The 19,671-nt window shown below is 39.8% G+C and overlaps 1 protein-coding gene across 3 annotated transcripts in view; it reads left to right on the top strand.

The window, feature by feature from the left end:
* LOC129828690 (CUB and sushi domain-containing protein 1-like) overlaps window positions 1-19,671 on the top strand; it is a 466,738-nt gene that overhangs the window by 441,215 nt on the left and 5,852 nt on the right. For all 3 annotated transcript variants that reach the window (XM_055889829.1, XM_055889828.1, XM_055889827.1), the window contains exons 56-66: window positions 474-647; window positions 1,315-1,497; window positions 9,744-9,920; window positions 10,105-10,284; window positions 12,184-12,357; window positions 13,293-13,466; window positions 14,092-14,165; window positions 17,676-17,787; window positions 18,598-18,777; window positions 19,156-19,218; window positions 19,408-19,569. In XM_055889829.1, coding sequence (XP_055745804.1) covers window positions 474-647; window positions 1,315-1,497; window positions 9,744-9,920; window positions 10,105-10,284; window positions 12,184-12,357; window positions 13,293-13,466; window positions 14,092-14,165; window positions 17,676-17,787; window positions 18,598-18,777; window positions 19,156-19,218; window positions 19,408-19,569 — 1,653 coding nt within the window. The remainder of the gene's footprint in view (window positions 1-473; window positions 648-1,314; window positions 1,498-9,743; window positions 9,921-10,104; window positions 10,285-12,183; window positions 12,358-13,292; window positions 13,467-14,091; window positions 14,166-17,675; window positions 17,788-18,597; window positions 18,778-19,155; window positions 19,219-19,407; window positions 19,570-19,671) is intronic.

Below are 19,671 nucleotides of genomic sequence, written 5' to 3'. Positions count from 1 at the left end.
GTTAGTGATGAAAAGGGGTTGTGGGAGTAGTAATGGTAACAGAGAAGGCATAGAATAAGGAATTGGGGTGTTCAACTCAAACGTTTATAGTAATAACAAGTGTTTTGGTGCTGGGTTCAAAAGGCATATACTTGATAAAAATAATAGACAGTAACACTGAAGGCACACAAAAAAATGAAGTATATCCTGGGCGGCAGGTAGCATTACAGTTAGAGCGTTGGGCCAGTAACCAAAAGATTGCTGTTTCGAATACCTGAGCCGACAAGGTGAAAAATCTGTCGGTTTGCCCTAATTTGCTCCAGGGGTGCTGTACTACTATGGCTGACCCTGTAAAAAAACACATTTCACTACAGCTATCTGGTGTATGTGACAATACTACCATTTTTATAATATTTTCTTTAGATACATGATGGATATAAAAAAGTATTTCTATCAACTGTCCTCTGAACATTTTCTCTCCATTTCACCTGCAGCTATTTCCTGTGGTGATCCTGGCACACCGCCCCAAGCTATTATGTCAGGTAGGAAGTTCACCAACGGCGCCGTGGTCCATTACACCTGCAGCCATGGCCGAGCACTGATTGGGAATGCCACGCGCTACTGTCAGGAGGACGGACGCTGGAGCGGGCCACAACCCTACTGCTCAGGTATATCCATCAGCAGGGTCCTACACCCTTTGAATAACCTCTTTTGGTTTGAGGTAGAACCCTTTTTGTTCCAAATAGTTCTACCTGGAACCAAAAAGGGTTCTAACTGGAACCAAAAAGGATCCTGCGGCTGTCCCCATAGGAGAACCCTTTTTGGTTCCAGTTAGAACTATTTTGGGTTCCATGTAGAACACTCTGTGGAAAGGGTTCCACATGGAACACAAAATTGTTCTATCTGGAACCAAAAGGTTTCTACCTCGAACCAAAAGAGGTTCTTCAAAGGGTTCTCCTATGGGGACAGCCTAAGAACCCTTTTTGGTTCAAGATGGCACCTTTTTTCTGAGTGTTGCACACTGCCAGGCAGGGAAACCTGAAGGCTCTCTAATGGACAGAAATAACAAGTGACAGGTTTCAGGAAAGTCAACCCCAGCTGAAAAGACCAGGGCTTTCTGTGGGTTTTTCAAGTTTTGTAGCTAGAGCTGTAGGAAGCAAGCACTCTGGGTAGAGCCTTGGTAGCCTTTCATGGAAGTTGAAAGGGAGTGGGGGAAAAAATATTTCCATCTCAGAAAACAAGGCTAGAATGACTGATATGCACTGCCTATGGACCTGCTGCAGTGAGTGATGGGTGGTTGTTTGAGCGTTGGATATTTTCTCTCTCCTTCATTAGGCGGTAGTTCCGGGGAGTGTGGTGACCCTGGAATCCCACCTCATGGCTCCAGGTTGGGGGACGAGTTCCAGCTGAAGAGCCTGCTGAGGTTCACCTGTGAAGCCGGCTTCTCCCTGAGTGGCTCGGCTGAGAGGACCTGCCTCCTCAACGGCTCCTGGAGTGGCACCCAACCAGTCTGTGAAGGTGAGTACCCTGCCATATACGGTGCATTCGTAAAGTATTCAGACCTCTTGACTTTTTCCACATTTTGTTGCATTACAGCCTTTTTCTAAAATGGATCCTTGCCTGGTCTGTGAGTTTTGGTGGGTGGCCCTCTCTTGGCAGGTTTGTTGTGGTGCCATATTCTTTCCATGTTTTAATAATGGATTTAATGGTGCTCAGTGGGATGTTCAAAGTTTCGGATATTTCTTTATTACCCAACCCTGATCTGTACTTCTCAATAACTTTGTCCCTGACCTGTTTGGAGAGCTCCTTGGTCTTCATGGTGCCACTTGCTTAATGGTGTTGCAGACTCTGGAGCCTTTTGGAACGGGTGTATATAAACACTGGGGAGAAGAAGTATTTGATACACTGCCGATTTTGCAGGTTTTCCTACTTACAAAGCATGTAGAGGTCTGTACTTTTATTCAGAGGTACACTTCAACTGTGAGAGACGGAATCTAAAACAAAAATCCAGAAAATCACATTGTATGATTTTTAAGTAATTCATTTGCATTTTATTGCATTACTTGAAAAATCATACAATGGGATTTTCTGGATTTTTGTTTTAGATTCCGTCTCTCACAGTTGAAGTGTACCTATGATAAAAATTACAGACCTCTACATACTTTGTAAGTAGGAAAACCTGCAAAATCGGCAGTGTCTCAAATACTTGTTCTCCCCACTGTATATATATATACTGAGATCATGTGACACTTAGATTGCACACAGGTGGACTTTATTTAACTAATTATGTGACTTCTGAAGGTAATTGGTTGCACTAGGTCTTATTTAGGGGTTGCATAGCAAAGGGGGTGAATACATATGCACACAGCACTTTTCAGTTTTTCATTTCATTTTTTTTTTTTTAACAAGTAATTTTTTTCATTTCACTTCACCAATTTGGGCTATTTTGTGTATCACATGAAATCCAAATAAAAATATATTTAAATTACAGGTTGTAATACAACAAAATAGGAAAAACACCAAGGGGGATGAATACTTTTGCAAGGCACTGTACAATTCTGAGTTGAATGAAAGTTCCAAACTTATTTTCCCATTCGTAGCTCATTTTTCCCAAGTTCCCAGTTGTCTTGAACTTTGAGGGCTGATAAGGCAGTGTCATGGTCCACCCTGAAAAAGTGTCTTAATGACCAGTTCTTCTGCAAAAAGGAAACATTTCAGATAATATAACGTTGCACAAATTATTGTTTTCACAATGTGTTGCTATTTTAATAACAAATCAATGGCGAGAGCATTGCATTTCAGTGCTATGCGTTTTTTTTTCAATAATTGTGATAAACTGTAGAACTACTCAACCATGAATTATTGTGATAAGAGTTAAACGGTCTATTTGACAGATTTACTGGTTTCTGTTACAGGTTGCTCTTACATGCCCAGTGCAGTCAAAAATGTGCATTTCCTGTGGTTAATATATATTTCCTCAATATAAGATTGGATTTATACTGTGGAATTGTGATAATGATAATACTTTGATTGTAAAAGCCGTTTGAATAGATCGCCTGAAATGTCATCCTTTTTGGTGGGATAGAGATTTGGTCTGCCTGGTGACAAATAAGACAGAGAGTTCAAAACCTCTCAGTCAATAACAGCTCGTTTTCAGTTTACCCCTTCCCCACTCAGACCACTCCCAGACAGTCCTAGATAAATTCTTGCTTGAAAAATGCTCTTTGCTAAGAAGCAGTTTCTTTTTGACCATTTTAATTGAAAACACTTACAATAAAGTACTTAATTGTTACCCAGAAAGGATTTGATATTGAGAAAAAAAACTGCTGCATTGAACCTTCTGAGTTTAGGACTCCTTGATGTATGCAAGGGTGAGGAGTCCTACACAGACCACCTACCACTGGTAATGTACTGTATGATAATCGTTGCTTTAATGCAAGTTTTCAGAAAGGATAACTCCATCCAACACATCTTATAGTCTATTACCTTAATGCTCAGCAATGTTGGGAGGGATTCAAAAGAGAAGCATCCAGGGTTATTTCTGTTTAATTCATCGTTTGAAAAATTACATGGGAAACCTTGAGTGAAGCCAAGGTGCTTATTGGCACATTCATAAGAAATATGAAATTATGTGCATACACACATCCAGTAAAAAGGTACCAGTATGGGTGTACTGTATATCTTAGCTGATCAGGGTTGGAGGTCAATCCCATTTAAATTCCAGTCAATTCATAAAGTAAACAAAATTTCAAAATGTCCTCATTGAAAAGCATTGAAGAGAATTGAAGTTGGACTTTCAGTGTACTTCCTGAATTGACTGGAATTGTCTCCAACCCTGAAGCTTATCTACTGTATATTTCTACGTTTTAGAAAGATAATAATTGACCCTCAATTATCTCATCATTCACTTTTAAATAGACTCGTTTGGACATAAAGATATCTTACGTAAATGTATTTAATGTCTTTAGTACGTCTTAAACTGTGTCATTAACCAATAACTTTGATTGAGTTTGATAGCTCCTTAATCCCACAATTAAATTCAAAGAATTTGTCCAAATCTAATTTATTATGACCATGTTTATGATGTACTGTATACTCTACACGACGCATATTGTAGCTGTGCCATAGGATTTTGTGTAATGATGGGTTCCTTGTTTTCAGGTTGTGTTGTTTCTCATTCCTGTGTGTGTTTTGGTGTTGAAGTGGTTGTTTATGTTCTTCAGTTATTTGCTGCTCTGTTGTTTGTCATATTTTTTACCCAGTTATCATGAGTGTTCAGTGTTGTCTGTTAGATGGGGTCGGACATGGAACTAGAATACTAGAATGGACATGAACCTTGTTATGATGGGATAAAGGTCAGCGATTTGGTCAGGGTGTTGGTCAACTGTGGTTTGCCAGTGCTGTGATAAGATATTGTGTAAAATAATGAATTTGAATAATGTATATGCACTGTATATTTGTTAGCTAGCTAACCAAAGGAAGGATTCCATACATTTTTTCAAATTAACTGACAATATGCCAACATTTTATTCAAACAATGCAGTCAATTCACAGCCATACACTGGCTGAAATCAATTGATGATAGGACTTAGAGAAGTTGTAAATGCAACAAGTAGACTTCTGATGTTGTATCGTATAATAGCACTCACAGCTTTTCAAGAAAACACAAATGTTGACCTTTATGATCTGTTTACATATTTTGGAGGCTATTTAAAACCTGTATAAACAATATGTATAATTATATGACTATATAATTCTATGAATATTTCAACAATAATTCTATTATACAATTTCTGATATATCACATGTCTTACTTTTATTTTCCTGCACTGGTAAAATCAGGATTATGCCTCTACTGCCATTCATTCACATTAGACTGGTCTTGATTTCTCCCTGACCAATTGGCTGCCATTTTCACCCATTCTGGAACTTTTAGGGTTTATGACATATCCCCTCTAGTAATTTAAAGTGGAACTGACAGTGTTTTAACAGACATAATTTCAGTAAAAAATATGAAATTCACAGTTTATGGTACAAAACCAACTTTATAGCAGGTTTTAAAAATAGGTTCTATTTGACTCAACATTGAATGAGGTACACCAAGGCGTTGTTGGAGAATAGATGGATGCAGTTCAATCCATGATGAGTATAATTCACCAAGACATTTCTCGGTAGTTCCAAAAAATATAACAAACCGTTTGTAAATCACAGCTGGCTGGGTACATTGTTTGCTGCCTCCATTCCGGAAGCACTGTTTCAGTTTCAATGACTCAATATTTGGGGTGCAGAATATGACCAGTGTCAATAGACATAGGCAAAAAAAGTTAAAGTTAGTCACGAATGCTCTATATAACATGTAAACAGCCTTACTAGCTCTGCTACGGCGAGTAAAATGGGTCAGTGATGTGTTCTCCCATCTGTGTCTGGAAGTAGCTAGCTAGCCAACTTTAGCCAGTTAGCTTGGGTGCTTGGTTGGGACAACGCATGCATTGGCAAGCAAGTGGCAGAAGGGGAAGCAGGCTATTCCCTATCGTTTATCAGTGCAATTCTGACAGGCAACTAGCTGAAAAAGTTTAGCTAATGTTCCTTCATTAGATTTTAGCTCATCTTGCTCTGCCAAGAGTGTGCAAAGCTGTCATCAAGGCAAAGGGTGGCTACTTTGAAGAATCTGACATATAAAATATGTTTTGATTTGTTTAACACTTTTTTTGCTTACTACATGATTCCATATGTGTTGTTTTATAGTTTTGATGTCTTCACTATTATTCTACAATGTAGAAAATAGTCAAAAATAAAGAAAAACCCTTGAATGAGTATGTGTGTCCAAACTTTTGACTGGTACTGTTTATATATGTATATATATATATACATATATACTTAGCCAAATACATTTAAACTCAAGTGTTTCACAATTCCTGATATTTAATCCTAGTAAAAATCCCCTGTCTTAGGTCAGTTAGGATCACCACTTTATTTTAATAATGTGAAATATGAGAATAATAGTAGAGAGTGATTTTATTTTAGCTTTTATTTCTTTCATCACATTCACAGTGGGTCAGAAGTTAACATACACTCAATTAGTATTTGGTAGCATTGCCTTTAAATTGTTTAACTTAGGTCAAACCACAATAAGTTGGGTGAATTTTGGCCCATTCCTCCTGACAGAGCTCGTGTAACTGAGTCAGATTTGTAGGCCTCCTTGCTCGCACACGCTTTTTCAGTTCTGCCCACAAATGTTCTATAGGATTGAGGTCAGGGCTTTGTGATGGCCACTCCAATACCTTGACTTTGTTGTACTTAAGACATTTTGCCACAACTTTGGAAGTATGCTTAGGGTCAATGTCCATTTGGAAGACCCATTTGTGACCAAGCTTTAACTTCCTGACTGATGTCGTGAGATGTTGCTTCAATATATCCACATCATTTTCCTGCCTCATGATGCCATCTATTTTGTGAAGTGCATCAGTCCCTCCTGCAGCAAAACCCCCACAACATGATGCTGCCACCCCTGTGCTTCATGGTTGGGATAGCAAGCCCCCCCCTTTTTCCTTCAAACATAACGATGGTCATTATGGCCAAACAGTTCTATTTTATGGAGATTTTGGAGCAGTGGCGTCTTCCTTGCTGAGCGGCCTTTCAGGTTATGTCGATATAGGACTCGTTTTACTGTGGATATAGATACATTTGTACCTGTTTCCTCCAGGTTCTTCACAAGGTCCTTTGCTGTTGTTCTGGAATTGATTTGCACTTTTCGCACCAAAGTACGTTCGTCGCTAAGAGACAGAAAGCGTCTTCTTCCTGAGCGGTATGAAGGATGCGTGGTCCCATGGTGTTTATACTTGCGTACTATTGTTTGTACAGATGGACGTGGTGCCTTCAGGCATTTGGAAATTGCTCCCAAGGATGAACCAGATTTGTGGAGGTTTACATTTTTTTTTCCGAGGCCTCGGCTTTTCCCATGATGTCAAGCAAAGAGGCACTGAGTTTGAAGGTAGGCTTTGAAATACATCCACAGTTACACCTCGAAATGACTCAAATTATGTCAATTAGACTGTCAGAAACTTCTAAAACCATGACATAGTTTTTGCGAATTTTCCAAGCTGTTTAAAGGCACTGTCAACTTAATGTATGTAAACTTCTGTCCCACTGGTATTCTGATATAAAGAATTAAAAGTGAAATAATCTGTCTGTAAACAATTGTTGGAAAAATGACTTGTGTCATGTACAAAGTAGATGTCCTAACCGACTTGCCAAAACTATAGTTTGTTCACAAGAAATTTGTGGAGTGGTTGAAAAACGAGTTTTCATGACTCCAACCTAAGTGTATGTAAACTTCCGACTTCAACTGTATTTATTATTTATTTGTTTGTTTGTTTGCTCAGAACTTGGGGAGGCAAAGTTGGGCCTTGTTGATTTACTCCATTTACTTCCTTCTTTCCTTCTTGTTTTCATTTTCATCAATTGGTCAGTTTTTGTGCATTTCTATATTTATAAATGTATTATTAATCTTATTTATTCAGTCTTCACGGCAACACAGTACACAGTGAGATAAGCCTGCAGATTGCTTACAGGAGATCAATAGAGTTGCATTATTTAGAGGCCATTCATGATTGAGGATGGTTTAACGGTTGTTATAAGGGAGTTGAGATGGATCACTGCTTGGGAGATTTAAAGTGGAATGCTGCGCACTATTTCTGTGATACAAATAATGCTGTGCCCAAGTATGAAATGCGAATTCTTGTGCACAGGGAGATCACAAGACGCCTGTGACTTGGGAAATAATTACTTTGAGTCAGGAAATACATATGGCCACAGCGGTCTCCCTGAGGGACTTCATAAACTCTTTATTGGACCAGTTGTTTTCTATTTGTAAATGGTTACATTGTTAAGGGAAGCTGTACCGGGGGATTTTATTTTAATGTAATTTTTTTTGCCTTTACAAAGTATCCTATTGCAGCCTTGGAGTGATATTATGTCTACACAGATAATGCTAATCATTCTTATGAAGATTAATGAATAATTAAGTTTACTGCTCTTAAAGTGATGTTTTGTATAATTTTAGGTAGTAGTTTTGAAAGTAGTGCTCACGAGCCAAAACGGGTCTCCGAAAATTGTGCACGATTGTTTGCAATCTCATCCATTTCATATGATAGAGTATGTTACATCCTGTAAAAAATTAAAAAATTTAAAAAAGTCCTGCAGATCGTATGATATCTTATGAATTACATTATGTTTCGAATTTATTAGTGCTTAAGATCCCATTCAATCTCTTTAAATGTTCACCTATTTAGCTATTCTATGACTTGAGCTAATGAGTATGTGCTCAATCAACCCTAATTGAGACATAAATACTCAAAGCTAGCACTGTAGCATATGCCCCGGAGATTCCCAATGTAATCAAAAGCATTCATTACTTTTTTGAGATCAGCATTTGTGTACATTTGCCATTCAGTTTCACATGGGGGAAAACGGAGAGCATGTTTCCTCACAACTGATGTCACGCTTTGCCTGATCCCTTTTTGATTAATGGCCTCTGAAGATTCCCATGTTGTTAGTTCTCCCCTTCTGTAAACAAAGATGAAAATGCTTAAGCCCTATTGAGAGTATTTAAAGACATCCTCTGGAACTTTGGTGACTACTAAATATTTTTGAAATGTCCTGCCTTGGGCTGGATGTGTCAATGTGTAGTTCATACATGCATAACCTATGAGCAGAATTACTGTCTTACCTCAATTAACCATGAAATCCCTAATTAAAAAACAACAGTTTTTCTGGAATCTGATTTCCCTACATTTTACCCCATGTGGGCCAGCCCCCTAGCAATTCGATTTCAACCAATGCGCTTTAGCACCTCACCATTTGATTGACAGCTAGCAAGATGCACACACAGCAGAGTGAGAAAAAGAGCAATGACGTGGTGCGCATATGTGACGTAGGTGATTTTTGGGGACCACTTTTAGCTTGTGAGCACTACTTTCAGAACTATTGGTTAAAAAGTATACAAAAGTACCGGACAATCTCTTTAAGCAGGCTGTGTGAGTAAAAGCTCTATTCATGTGAGTCATGTGGTTATTTGTTTGTGAATATGTCCCCGATGCCTCATTATTTATGGAAATAGCCTTGTTGTTCCCAATTAACCTAATTGGTTTTTAAAGCCGATATCTATGAGAGTGAGGATCCCATTTCATTTATTACCGTCTTCTAAAATGCCACTTCAAATCACTGACAAAAGGAATTTCCTTAAAAAGCTTTAACTAATTGGATCAAATCAATAGGACTTTTATTTTAATATCTTGTTTCTGTTAGATTACAATTAAGTTGATCTGCTTGGCCAGCATCTGTTAAATATATTGTACTGAAGAAAGATTGGACTTATTATGGGGCGGCAGGTAGCCTAGTGGTTAGAGTGTTGGGCCAGTAACCGAAAGTAACTCCAAAGCTGCAATAGGATACTCTGTAGATTAAAGGCAAAAAATATATATTAAAGCTGACAAGGTAAAAATCTGTTGTTCTGCCCCTGAACAAGGCAGTTAACCCATCGTTCCCCAGTAGGCCATCATTGTAAATAAGAATTTATTCTTAACTGAGTTAAATAAAGGTTCAATTAAAAAAATATAAATTATATACACATTTCCTTTTATCAATAGCCAAGAGTAGTGCTTTCATGATTGCAAGTGACAATTCTGTTATGGTTTATTTACCTTAAATTTACCTTGACGAATGTTCCAGTTTTTTTATGTTCATCTATTTGTTTTTTTTCTCAGCGATTTCGTGTGGAAATCCAGGTACTCCTGCCTATGGGAAGATTGTCTTCAGTGATGGAATAGTGTTTTCAAGCTCCGTAGCATATGCCTGCTGGGAAGGATATGAGACCTCAGGTCTCACCACTCGCCACTGCACCACCAATGGCACCTGGACCGGCTCTGCCCTAGACTGCACAGGTATACTGTACTGTGCACTGTAGGAGCTCTACAGTGGGCTCGTCTAACACGCATCTTGTATTCATTCAACCTAGACCATGAGACATGGACGCAATACACCTAATCTTATATGCTACATGCCATGCTTTGCTTTTGATTATGCTTATATAGTACTGCATGTACAAATGTTCTACCAATTCAACAGTGATCAGCTGTGGAGATCCAGGTCCTGTTGCCAATGGGATTTACATAGGAAATGAGTTCATCTTCAACAAGACTGTTCAGTATCACTGTAACCCAGGCCACGTCATGGACACTGTCGGTTCATCTGTGCTCCTCTGCACCAAGAACGGGTCTTGGAACCAAACCAAGCCTTACTGTAAAGGTAATTCAACTTTGGTTATGACTCAATAATACTTGTCGTTGGCTTACAAAGAAACAAACATTTCTACTTTCATTTCTTTACTGAGGGCTGAGATGAGATGCAACCAGAGAAATATAGTACAGATATCACAACACTCCAGAATTTCAAGCACTCGGAGATCAAAAGAACTCGAAAAGTTTTTTTGATCTTGTTTGGAGTAGTTTCTCTACCTTTTTTGGCACAGCAAGCACAAATTATTCACTTACACAGACTGAAGGGATGTTATCCATGAAATGTGTAGGATCTGTGCTATCAGATGTCAGACTTGAAACGTGTGGAGAAAACGATGCATCCAGTTAGTGGTGCAATGCAGACAAGCATAGAGCAGGGAAGTCTCCTCCCAAGCAGATTGACAGGCAGAGAGTGAATGTGTGTGCACTTCACATATAATTTCCCACAGTAGCGATTTACCAGACATGTGGTTATAGACCAATTGCAATCCTGTGGGTGAATACTGTTTAATATGCCAGAAGTTCCTATTTTTACAGAATAGACATCCAATACCACAGCATTTGCAATGATTTCTTTTAGACTTAGAATATGTTATCGTCTCAACGGGAAATAACAGTGCAATACCCTGCATATAATCGAAAACAGATACACAGTCCATATCGGATATGTATTGTGATTAATGGGACCTCTACTTCCCAATTAACTATATTACTTGTCAATAATAGGCAAATGGGGCCTCCCGGGTGGAGCAGTGGTCTAGGGCACTGCATCGCAGTACTAACTGCGCCACCAGAGTCTCTGGGTTCGCCCCCAGGCTCTGTCGCAGCCGGCCGCGACCGGGAGGTCCGTGGGGCGACGCACAATTGGGCTAGCGTCGTCCGGGTTAGGGAGGGTTTGGCCGGTAGGGATTTCCTTGTCTCATCGCGCTCCAGCGACTCCTGTGGCGGGCTGGGCGCAGTGCGTGCTAACCAAGGGGGCCAGGTGCACGGTGTTTCCTCCGACACATTGGTGCAGCTGGCTTCCGGGTTGGAGGCGCGCTGTGTTAAAGAAGCAGTGCGGCTTGGTTGGGTTGTGCCTCGGAGGACGCATGGCTTTCGACCTTCGTCTCTCCCGAGCCCGTACGGGAGTTGTAGCGATGAGACAAGATAGTAATTACTAGCGATTGGATACCACGAAAATTGGGGAGAAAAGGGGATAAAAATTTAAAAAAATAAAATTATAATAATAATAGGCAAATGAAAACACTTTCTCCCTGTGGGAGACAGAATATTTATTTGATTTTTTTTATTTATTTTACCGTTATTTTACCAGGTAAGTTGACTGAGAACACGTTCTCATTTGCAGCAACGACCTGGGGAATAGTTACAGGGGAGAGGAGGGGGATGAATGAGCCAATTGTAAACTGGGGATTATTAGGTGACCATGATGGTTTGAGGGCCAGATTGGGAATTTAGCCAGGACACCGGGGTTAACACCCCTACTCTTACGATAAGTGCCATGGGATCTTTAATGACCTCAGAGGGTCAGGACACCCGTTTAACGTCCCATCCGAAAGACGGCACCCTATACAGGACAGTGTCCCCAATCACTGCCCTGGGGCATTGGGATATTGTTTAGACCAGAGGAAAGAGTGCCTCCTACTGGCCCTCCAACACCACTTCCAGCAGCATCTGGTCTCCCATCCAGGGACTGACCAGGACCAACCCTGCTTAGCTTCAGAAGCAAGCCAGCAGTGCTATGCAGGGTGGTATGCTGCTGGCAATATGATCATCAAAGAGGATATGAACCGCGATAAATCATCCATTCCTTTCTAGCACATTAAAACATATGTTTTGAGTTAACATGCAGTACTTACTCACTAAAAATCATTACATCCGTCCTGATGATATTGTTTTGTCCCCACATCAGTGATCATGTGTGGCCGTCCTCCGGCTGTTCACAATGGGAAGGTTGAGGGGTCAGACTTGCAGTGGGGCACCAGCGTCACCTATAGCTGCTTCGATGGGTACCAGCTATCCAGCCCTGGAATCGTTTCATGTGAGGGGAACGGCACATGGCGAGGGGAAATCCCTCAATGTCTTCGTAAGTTAAAAATCAATTCCCTTTAAGACTGAAAATCTGAGCATTTGATCTAAACTTTTGTGCAATGGCAGTGTCATCAAAGCTTAGCAGTGTTTACCTATTGCTATGTTTGTGTAAAACAATATTTTGTAGTAGACGCATCAAACTGACGAAAGCAGTGCCTATCAGTTTAAAGCGAATTAAGTGTGCACACCTGGCCTACTTATCCTTCCTATAGCCCTGTTAAAGTTGTGCCGCTGGGGGGGGTGCATGACCCGGCTAAATCCTCTGTGAAATGCCAGATTTGACAGGTTGGGAAACTGTTGTGACAGATGCAAAAAGAATGTCAACATTTCCTAAATTGATCCCTCAAGTATCCGCAGCTAGGGCTGCCCATAACATGAGCATTACAAGGTACATGGACGGAGTCTGCTGCTGCAGCCTGCAGGCCTTGATCATAAGCTCCTGACACGGTGTCAGAAGTACTGCCAGAATGTTCTGAAATTCCATGCACAGAGTGGGTTGTCATGGAAAGTGGGTTGTCATGGAAAGCCTGCAGGAGAACACACTCTGTAATAACAACTTCTCATACTGTGGGTCTGAAACGGGTCTGAGTGACTTCCACTGCTAAACTCTTTGTGGAACATTTATGTGGGGCATTTCACAAACATGAAGGACCTATTATGAAAAAGCATCTTGAAACCATTGTATTATCCATTATACAGTAGGGGTTAGCAGGTCTAGTTTAGCTATGGTGCTTTCTGTTTCTCACAACCATATATTTTTTCACCTCGTAATGTTATAATTCCAAGAGCCATGTTATGAATGACTAGCTGGTCAGTAGTGCCTATATGAAAAATTGTGAATAAAGATTCTGAAACCCACGTAACCTGGGGGATGTGTGTGATGTGAAGTGTGTGATTTTATTAATGGTCTCTGTGCTTTGTTGTGCCTAGCTGTGCTGTGTGGAGACCCAGGCACCCCAGCAGAGGGTTATGCTGAGGGCAAACAGTTCACCTACAGGTCAGAGGTCACCTTCTACTGTAGGGACCCCAACATCCTGGTCGGCTCATCCAGGAGAGTGTGTCAGGTTGATGGGACTTGGAGTGGAATACATCCCTCATGTATAGGTGGGTTGTCCTGCCCATTCATACCTTAATAAAACATGACTCAAGTAAAAGGAAAAGTCACCCAGTGAAATTCTTGAGGAAAAGTCTAAAAGTATTTGATTTAAAATAAACTTAAGTATTAAAAGTATAAATCATTTTCAAGTTCCTTATATTAAGCAAACAAGACAGCACCAATTTCTTATTTTTTTTTATTTACAAATAGCCAGAGGCACACTCCAACATTCCAACATTATTTACAAATGAAGCATGTGTGTTTAGTGAGTCTGCCAGATCAGAGTTAGTATGGATGACATGGGATGTTCTGTTAAGTGCATAAATTTGACCATTTTCGTGTCCTGCTAAGCATTCGATATATAACGAGTACTTTTTTTGAAAATATATGGAGTAAAAAGTAAAATATTTTCTTAAAAGAATGTAGTGAATACATTTTTTATTTAAGTACTTTACACCACTGTCTGCTGCCTTAGTTGTGGTGTGGTATGTTGTAGTGTAGTCTGTAGTGGTGTGGTGTTGTGTTGGGAAGTGTTGTGTGGTGTCATGTAGTTGAGTGTTTGCTTATTTTCTTCAGTGATGATGATGATGATGATGTTGATAGGCAGTGAGCTAAACATGTATTTTTCTTTAGATCCTGCATATAACACATGCAGAGACCCTGGAACGCCATCTTATGGGATACCAGTCACATCCCAAGGAATTGAGGTAAGGTCCTTACTTCTACCGATGTCAAATTGTGGGTAAACATACTGTACAGTGGCTTGTGAAAGTTTTCACCCCCTTGGCATTTTTCCTATTTTGTTGCCTTAAAAGCTGTAATTAAAATATATTTTTGGGGGATTTGTATTAGAGGTCGACCGATTATGATTTTTCAACGCCGATACCGATTATTGGAGGGCAAAAAAGGTCGATACCGATTAATCGGCCAATTTATTTAAAAATAATAATAATTTTGAATGAACAATGAACACTTTTATTTTAACTTAATATAATACATAAATACACACACACACACAGCTCTGAAGTGACAATGATACTGAAGAGTCTGCTTAGGAGACAAATACTCTCAACTGTTTAAGTTAACTGTGATGAATGTTGAAAACAAAAACTGTAATTTCTATATGCAGGAAATCCTATTTTAATAATGGGCATGGTAAGAATTGACGACCAAAGTGCGAGTCATAATTCCCATGACACCTTGCAAAATCTGAAAAGCGGTTCCTTCATTTATTCCATAGGATATTTTTAGATTCACTTAAAATAAGGTCTGTGTTTCGTGTAGGCTTACACCACCGTGCCAATTTTATAACTGTTTGATATCCATAGGACAAGGTAACTCTGATCAATATTGGCTAAATATAAGCGAAGATCATTTTTTTGTAGAGTGGATTTATGAAAATATGTTGACAAACGTTACCTTATCCTAGTGAGATTTACACGGGTATCAAAACGCAAAGGCGGTTTAAGCCTGCATGAAACACAGACCTTATTTGAAGTAGATCAAGACATTCTCTATGGAAGACATGAACGGTAAAATAACGAAGGAACCCCTTTCAAGTTCAGCCGCAAGTTATTACAGGAATTATAACGTGTCGACTATTTCTCTCTAAACCATATACCTTTGACTAATCCGGAAACTATCACCTCAAAAACAAAACGTTTATTCCGTTCCGTATTTTATCTAACGGGTGGCATCCATGAGTCTAAATATTCCTGTTACATTGCACAACCTTCAATGTTATGTCATAATTACGTAAAATTCTGGCAAATTAGTTCGCAAAGAGCCAGGCGGCCCAAACTGTTGCATATACCTTGACTCTGCGAGCAATGAACGCAAGAGAAATGACACAATTTCACCTGGTTAATATTGCCTGCTAACCTGGATTTTATTTTAGCTAAATATGCAGGTTTAAAAATATATACTTGTGTATTGATTTTAAGAAAGGCATTGATGTTTATGGTTAAGTACACATTGGAGCAATGACAGTCATTGATTGATTGTTTTTATAAGATAAGTTTAATGCTAGCTAGCAACTTACCTTAGCTTACTGCATTTGCATAACAGGAGTGCAATGTAAGCAGCTGTTAGAGCATTGGACTAGTTAACTGCAAGTTTGCAAGATTGGATCCCCCGAGCTGACAAGGTTAGAAATCTGTCGTTCTGCCTCTAAACGAGGCAGAGCGTTCCTAGGCCGTCAATGAAAATAAGAATGTGTTCTTAACTGACTTGCCTAGTTAAATAAAGATTAAATAAGGGTGTAAAAAAATTAAATAAATCGGCACCCAAAAATACATATTTCCGATTGTTATGAAAACTTGAAATCGGCCCTAATTTACACAACATGCCTACCACTTTGAAGATGCAACATATGTTTTATTGTGAAACATACAAGAAATAAGACAAAAAAACAGAAAACTTGAGCGTGCATGACTATTCACCCCCCCTCCCAATTCAACAGTTTGTAGAGCCACCTTTTGCAGCAATTACAGCTGCAAGTCTCTTGGGGTTTGTCTCTATAAGCTTGGCACATCTAGCCACTGGGATTTTTGCCCATTCTTAAAGTCATGCTCCAGCTCCTTCAAGTTGGATGGGTTCCGCTGGTGTACAGCAATATTTAAGTCATACCACAGATTCAAATTAAATCAAAGTTTATTTGTTACGTGCGCCGAATACAACAGTGTATGTAGACCTTACAGTGAAATGCTTACTTACAGGCTCTAACCAATAGTGCAAAAAAGGTAGTGCAAAAGAGGATTCTCAATTGGATTGAGGTCTGGGCTTTGACTAGGCCATTCCAAGACATTTAAGTATTTCCCCTTAAACCACTCAAGTTTTGCTTTAGCAGTATGCTTAGGGTCATTGTCCTGCTGGAAGGTGAACCTCTTTCCCAGTCTCAAATCTCTGGAAGACTGAAACAAGTTTCCCTCAAGAATTTCCCTGTATTTAGCGCCATCCATCATTCCTTCAATTCTGACCAGTTTCCCAGTCTCCCAGCAACATCCCACAGCATGATGCGTTTTCCTTGATGGCACAAAGCTCAATTTTAGTCTCATCTGACCAGAGTACCTTCTTCCATATGTTTGGGGAGTCTCCCACAAATGCTTTTTGGCGAACACCAAATGTGTTTGTTTATTGTTTTCTTTGAGCAATGGCTTTTTTATGGCCACTCTTCCATAAAGCCCAGCTCTGTGGAGTGTACAGCTTTTATTTTTTTATTTATTATTTAGCCTTTAACTAGGTAAGTCAGTTTAAAAACGAATTCTTATTTACAATGACGGCCTAGGAACAGTGGGTTAACTGCCGTGTTCAGGTGCAGAATGACACATTTTTACCTTGTCAGCTTGGGGATTCGATCTAGCAACCTTTCGGTTACTGGTCCAACGCTCTAACCACTAGGCTACCTGCCACACCGGCTTAATGGGCCTATGGACAGATACTCCAATCTCTGCTGTGGACCTTTACAGCTCCTTCAGGGTTATCTTTGGTCTTTTTGTTGCCTCTGATTAATGCCCTCCTTGCGTGGTCTGTGAGTTTTGGTGGGTGGCCCTCTCTTGGCAGGTTTGTTGCCATATTCTTTCCATGTTTTAATAAGGGATTTAATGGTGCTCCGTGGGATGTTCAAAGTTTCAAATATTTTTTTATAACCCAACCATGATCTGTACTTCTCCACAACTTTGTCCATGACCTGTTTGGAGAGCTCCTTGGTCTTCATGGTGCCGCTTGCTTGGTGGTACCCCTTGCTTAGTGGTGTTGCAGACTCTGGGGCGTTTCAGAACGTGTGTGTGTGTGTGTGTGTGTGTGTGTGTGTGTGTGTGTGTGTGTGTGTGTGTGTGTGTGTGTGTGTGTGTGTGTGTGTGTGTGTGTGCGTACTGAGATCATGTGACACTCATGTGATTGCACACAGGTGGATTTTATTTAACTAATTATGTGACTTCTTGAAGGTAATTGGTTGCACCAGATCTTATTTAGGGGCTTCATAGCAAAGGGGGTGAATACATATTCACGCACCACTTTTCAGTTTTTTTATTTTTTGAATTTCACTTCACCAATTTGGATTATTTTGTGTATGTTCATCACATGAAATCCAAATTAAAATCCACTTGTCATTTGTCATTTGTGCTCAGATAATTTGCTAAAATAGTCTTCTGGTCAGTCAAATCAATTATCTGTTTGTTCTTAGACCATTTATAGTAATGAGTCTTCTTCCGTTTCAGGTTGGAAGCAAAATCTCCTTCAAATGCCGTAAAAACTACCACATTCTGGGATCTACGACAAGAACCTGTCTGGAAAATTTGACGTGGAGTGGTGTGCAACCAGAATGTATCGGTAAGTATTTTTGGAAAGATTTGTTTTTGTGACAGGACATTGTCAAGAAAACAGGAAACAGTGATTTTATTAATCCACCAGGTGTAAATTTTCTTAGTGTTGACTTGTTAATGAGGTAAGGTAGAGACACAGGCGGTGTAGGGGGGGTATGACAGCCAAAGGGAGTAGGGCATTGGTTTAGCACATGTAACCCTTTCATTTACTGCATTCCAGGTCACTACCCTCCCAATGGTAGTGTCATGTTCTCCATCTCTCTCCTTAATAACTCTGCCCAGGATTATAGGTCTTGAGCTGTATATATGGATTAAAAGAAAGATCACAACGTAGAAGCCATTGTGGGACTGTCAAAAGGGAATGGACATTTGAGAAAGAGCTGTATGAATCATGGAGGGAAGTTAAGTAGGGATTGCTGCCCTCAGCAAAGAATAGATAAAGTTTGCCAAGTTTAAGCTGTTCGTATGTGAGTGGTAAATCAGTAGGCGATTTTTGACAGCGTACCCACGAAATTCTTCAGGCGTCTCCTCCACATAAAGCGGCTTCACTGTCAGAGGCTTGGGAGTGGGGAGGCTTAAGTTGACGACAGGAAAGTGCGAAGACTGAGTTCATATATTATGTTACAGATGGATAGTACCACTCTGGCCTTGTTTTATATGTTTGCTCCTGATAGGATTGCTCGATCTCTACATAACTCCATGATACTGGTGTGGGTGTGGGGCTGCTGTATTCTGACTGGTAATCCTGGTCAGTGGTAGAGTGAATTTATTGTGTTTTACCATGTTTTTTTCTTCTTCGTTCTTTCTTTTTTTGCAGCCCATGCCTGCAGACAGCCCGAGACACTGTCTAACATTGACGTGAAGGCTATTGATCTACCAACTCTGGGCTATACTTTGATTTATACATGTCAGGACGGATTCTTCCTGGCCGGGGGATCTGAGCACAGGACATGTAAACCTGATTTTAAGTGGTCCGGAAAGCCACCTGTCTGCAAAGGTATACTTATGCACTGGAATGTGCCTATTATTCAAATGTAACTATTTCCTGTGAACCATTCACAACCTGAGGAGAATAAATTGTACTGCAGGCCATATACTTAGATTAGCAGTTAATCTGCTACTTGTATGTGTCAATCATATTTTCCCTCATACATTGGTATTCAACACAGTAGTTAATTTGCTGTGTGCCCTGTGCTAGCTGAGAATATCTAGGTAATTGAGTATACAACATTTCAGCAATCATCAAGTCTGAATCGCTCTGGTAAAATGTAGACCAAAAAAAATGTTGTTATTACACGGCTACAAGCAGCAACTGGCAGTGAGTAGGTCACATCCATAAAATGTCATGTAGTCAATTATTTCTTCCGTCTTTCAGTTGGGCCCAAAATAAATGGTAAAAAAGGAGTGGAGTCAGATGTTCAGAAAAACAAGATTGGTGGTACGTTTATCTCCTCTGAGTCATTTTATTCATGTTCAAATGCATGTCCATTCAATGTAACACGTATTGTGCTAACTGTACGTCTGAGGTTTCTCATAATGATGGCTGTACAGACAGGCGATGGATGACGCAAAAGTACCTTATTTTGTTCTGGTCATACAGTATAACATGAGTCTTTCTTTCCTTCAGTTCCTGTAGATGTGTTTTCTTTAAACTTTGGCTGGACCGGGTTCTATGAGTACCTTGGAGCAAGAGAAGTTGCCACTATTACTGTAAATGGATTCAATGAAACAACAAGTAGAGTCAATGTCACACTTCTGGATCAGAGCAGAGTGCAGCTTAAACTTGCTGGTAAATCACAACACACATGTTAACTCTAACATTATTTGATTAGGAAAATATTACAGTTGAAGTCAACATTACAACAGTAAACACCAACCGATAACCCAATTT

The sequence above is a fragment of the Salvelinus fontinalis genome, chromosome 30 (genome assembly GCF_029448725.1).
Source record: "Salvelinus fontinalis isolate EN_2023a chromosome 30, ASM2944872v1, whole genome shotgun sequence".
NCBI lineage: Eukaryota > Metazoa > Chordata > Actinopteri > Salmoniformes > Salmonidae > Salvelinus > Salvelinus fontinalis.
This window is presented reverse-complemented; position numbering and strand designations above follow the sequence as displayed.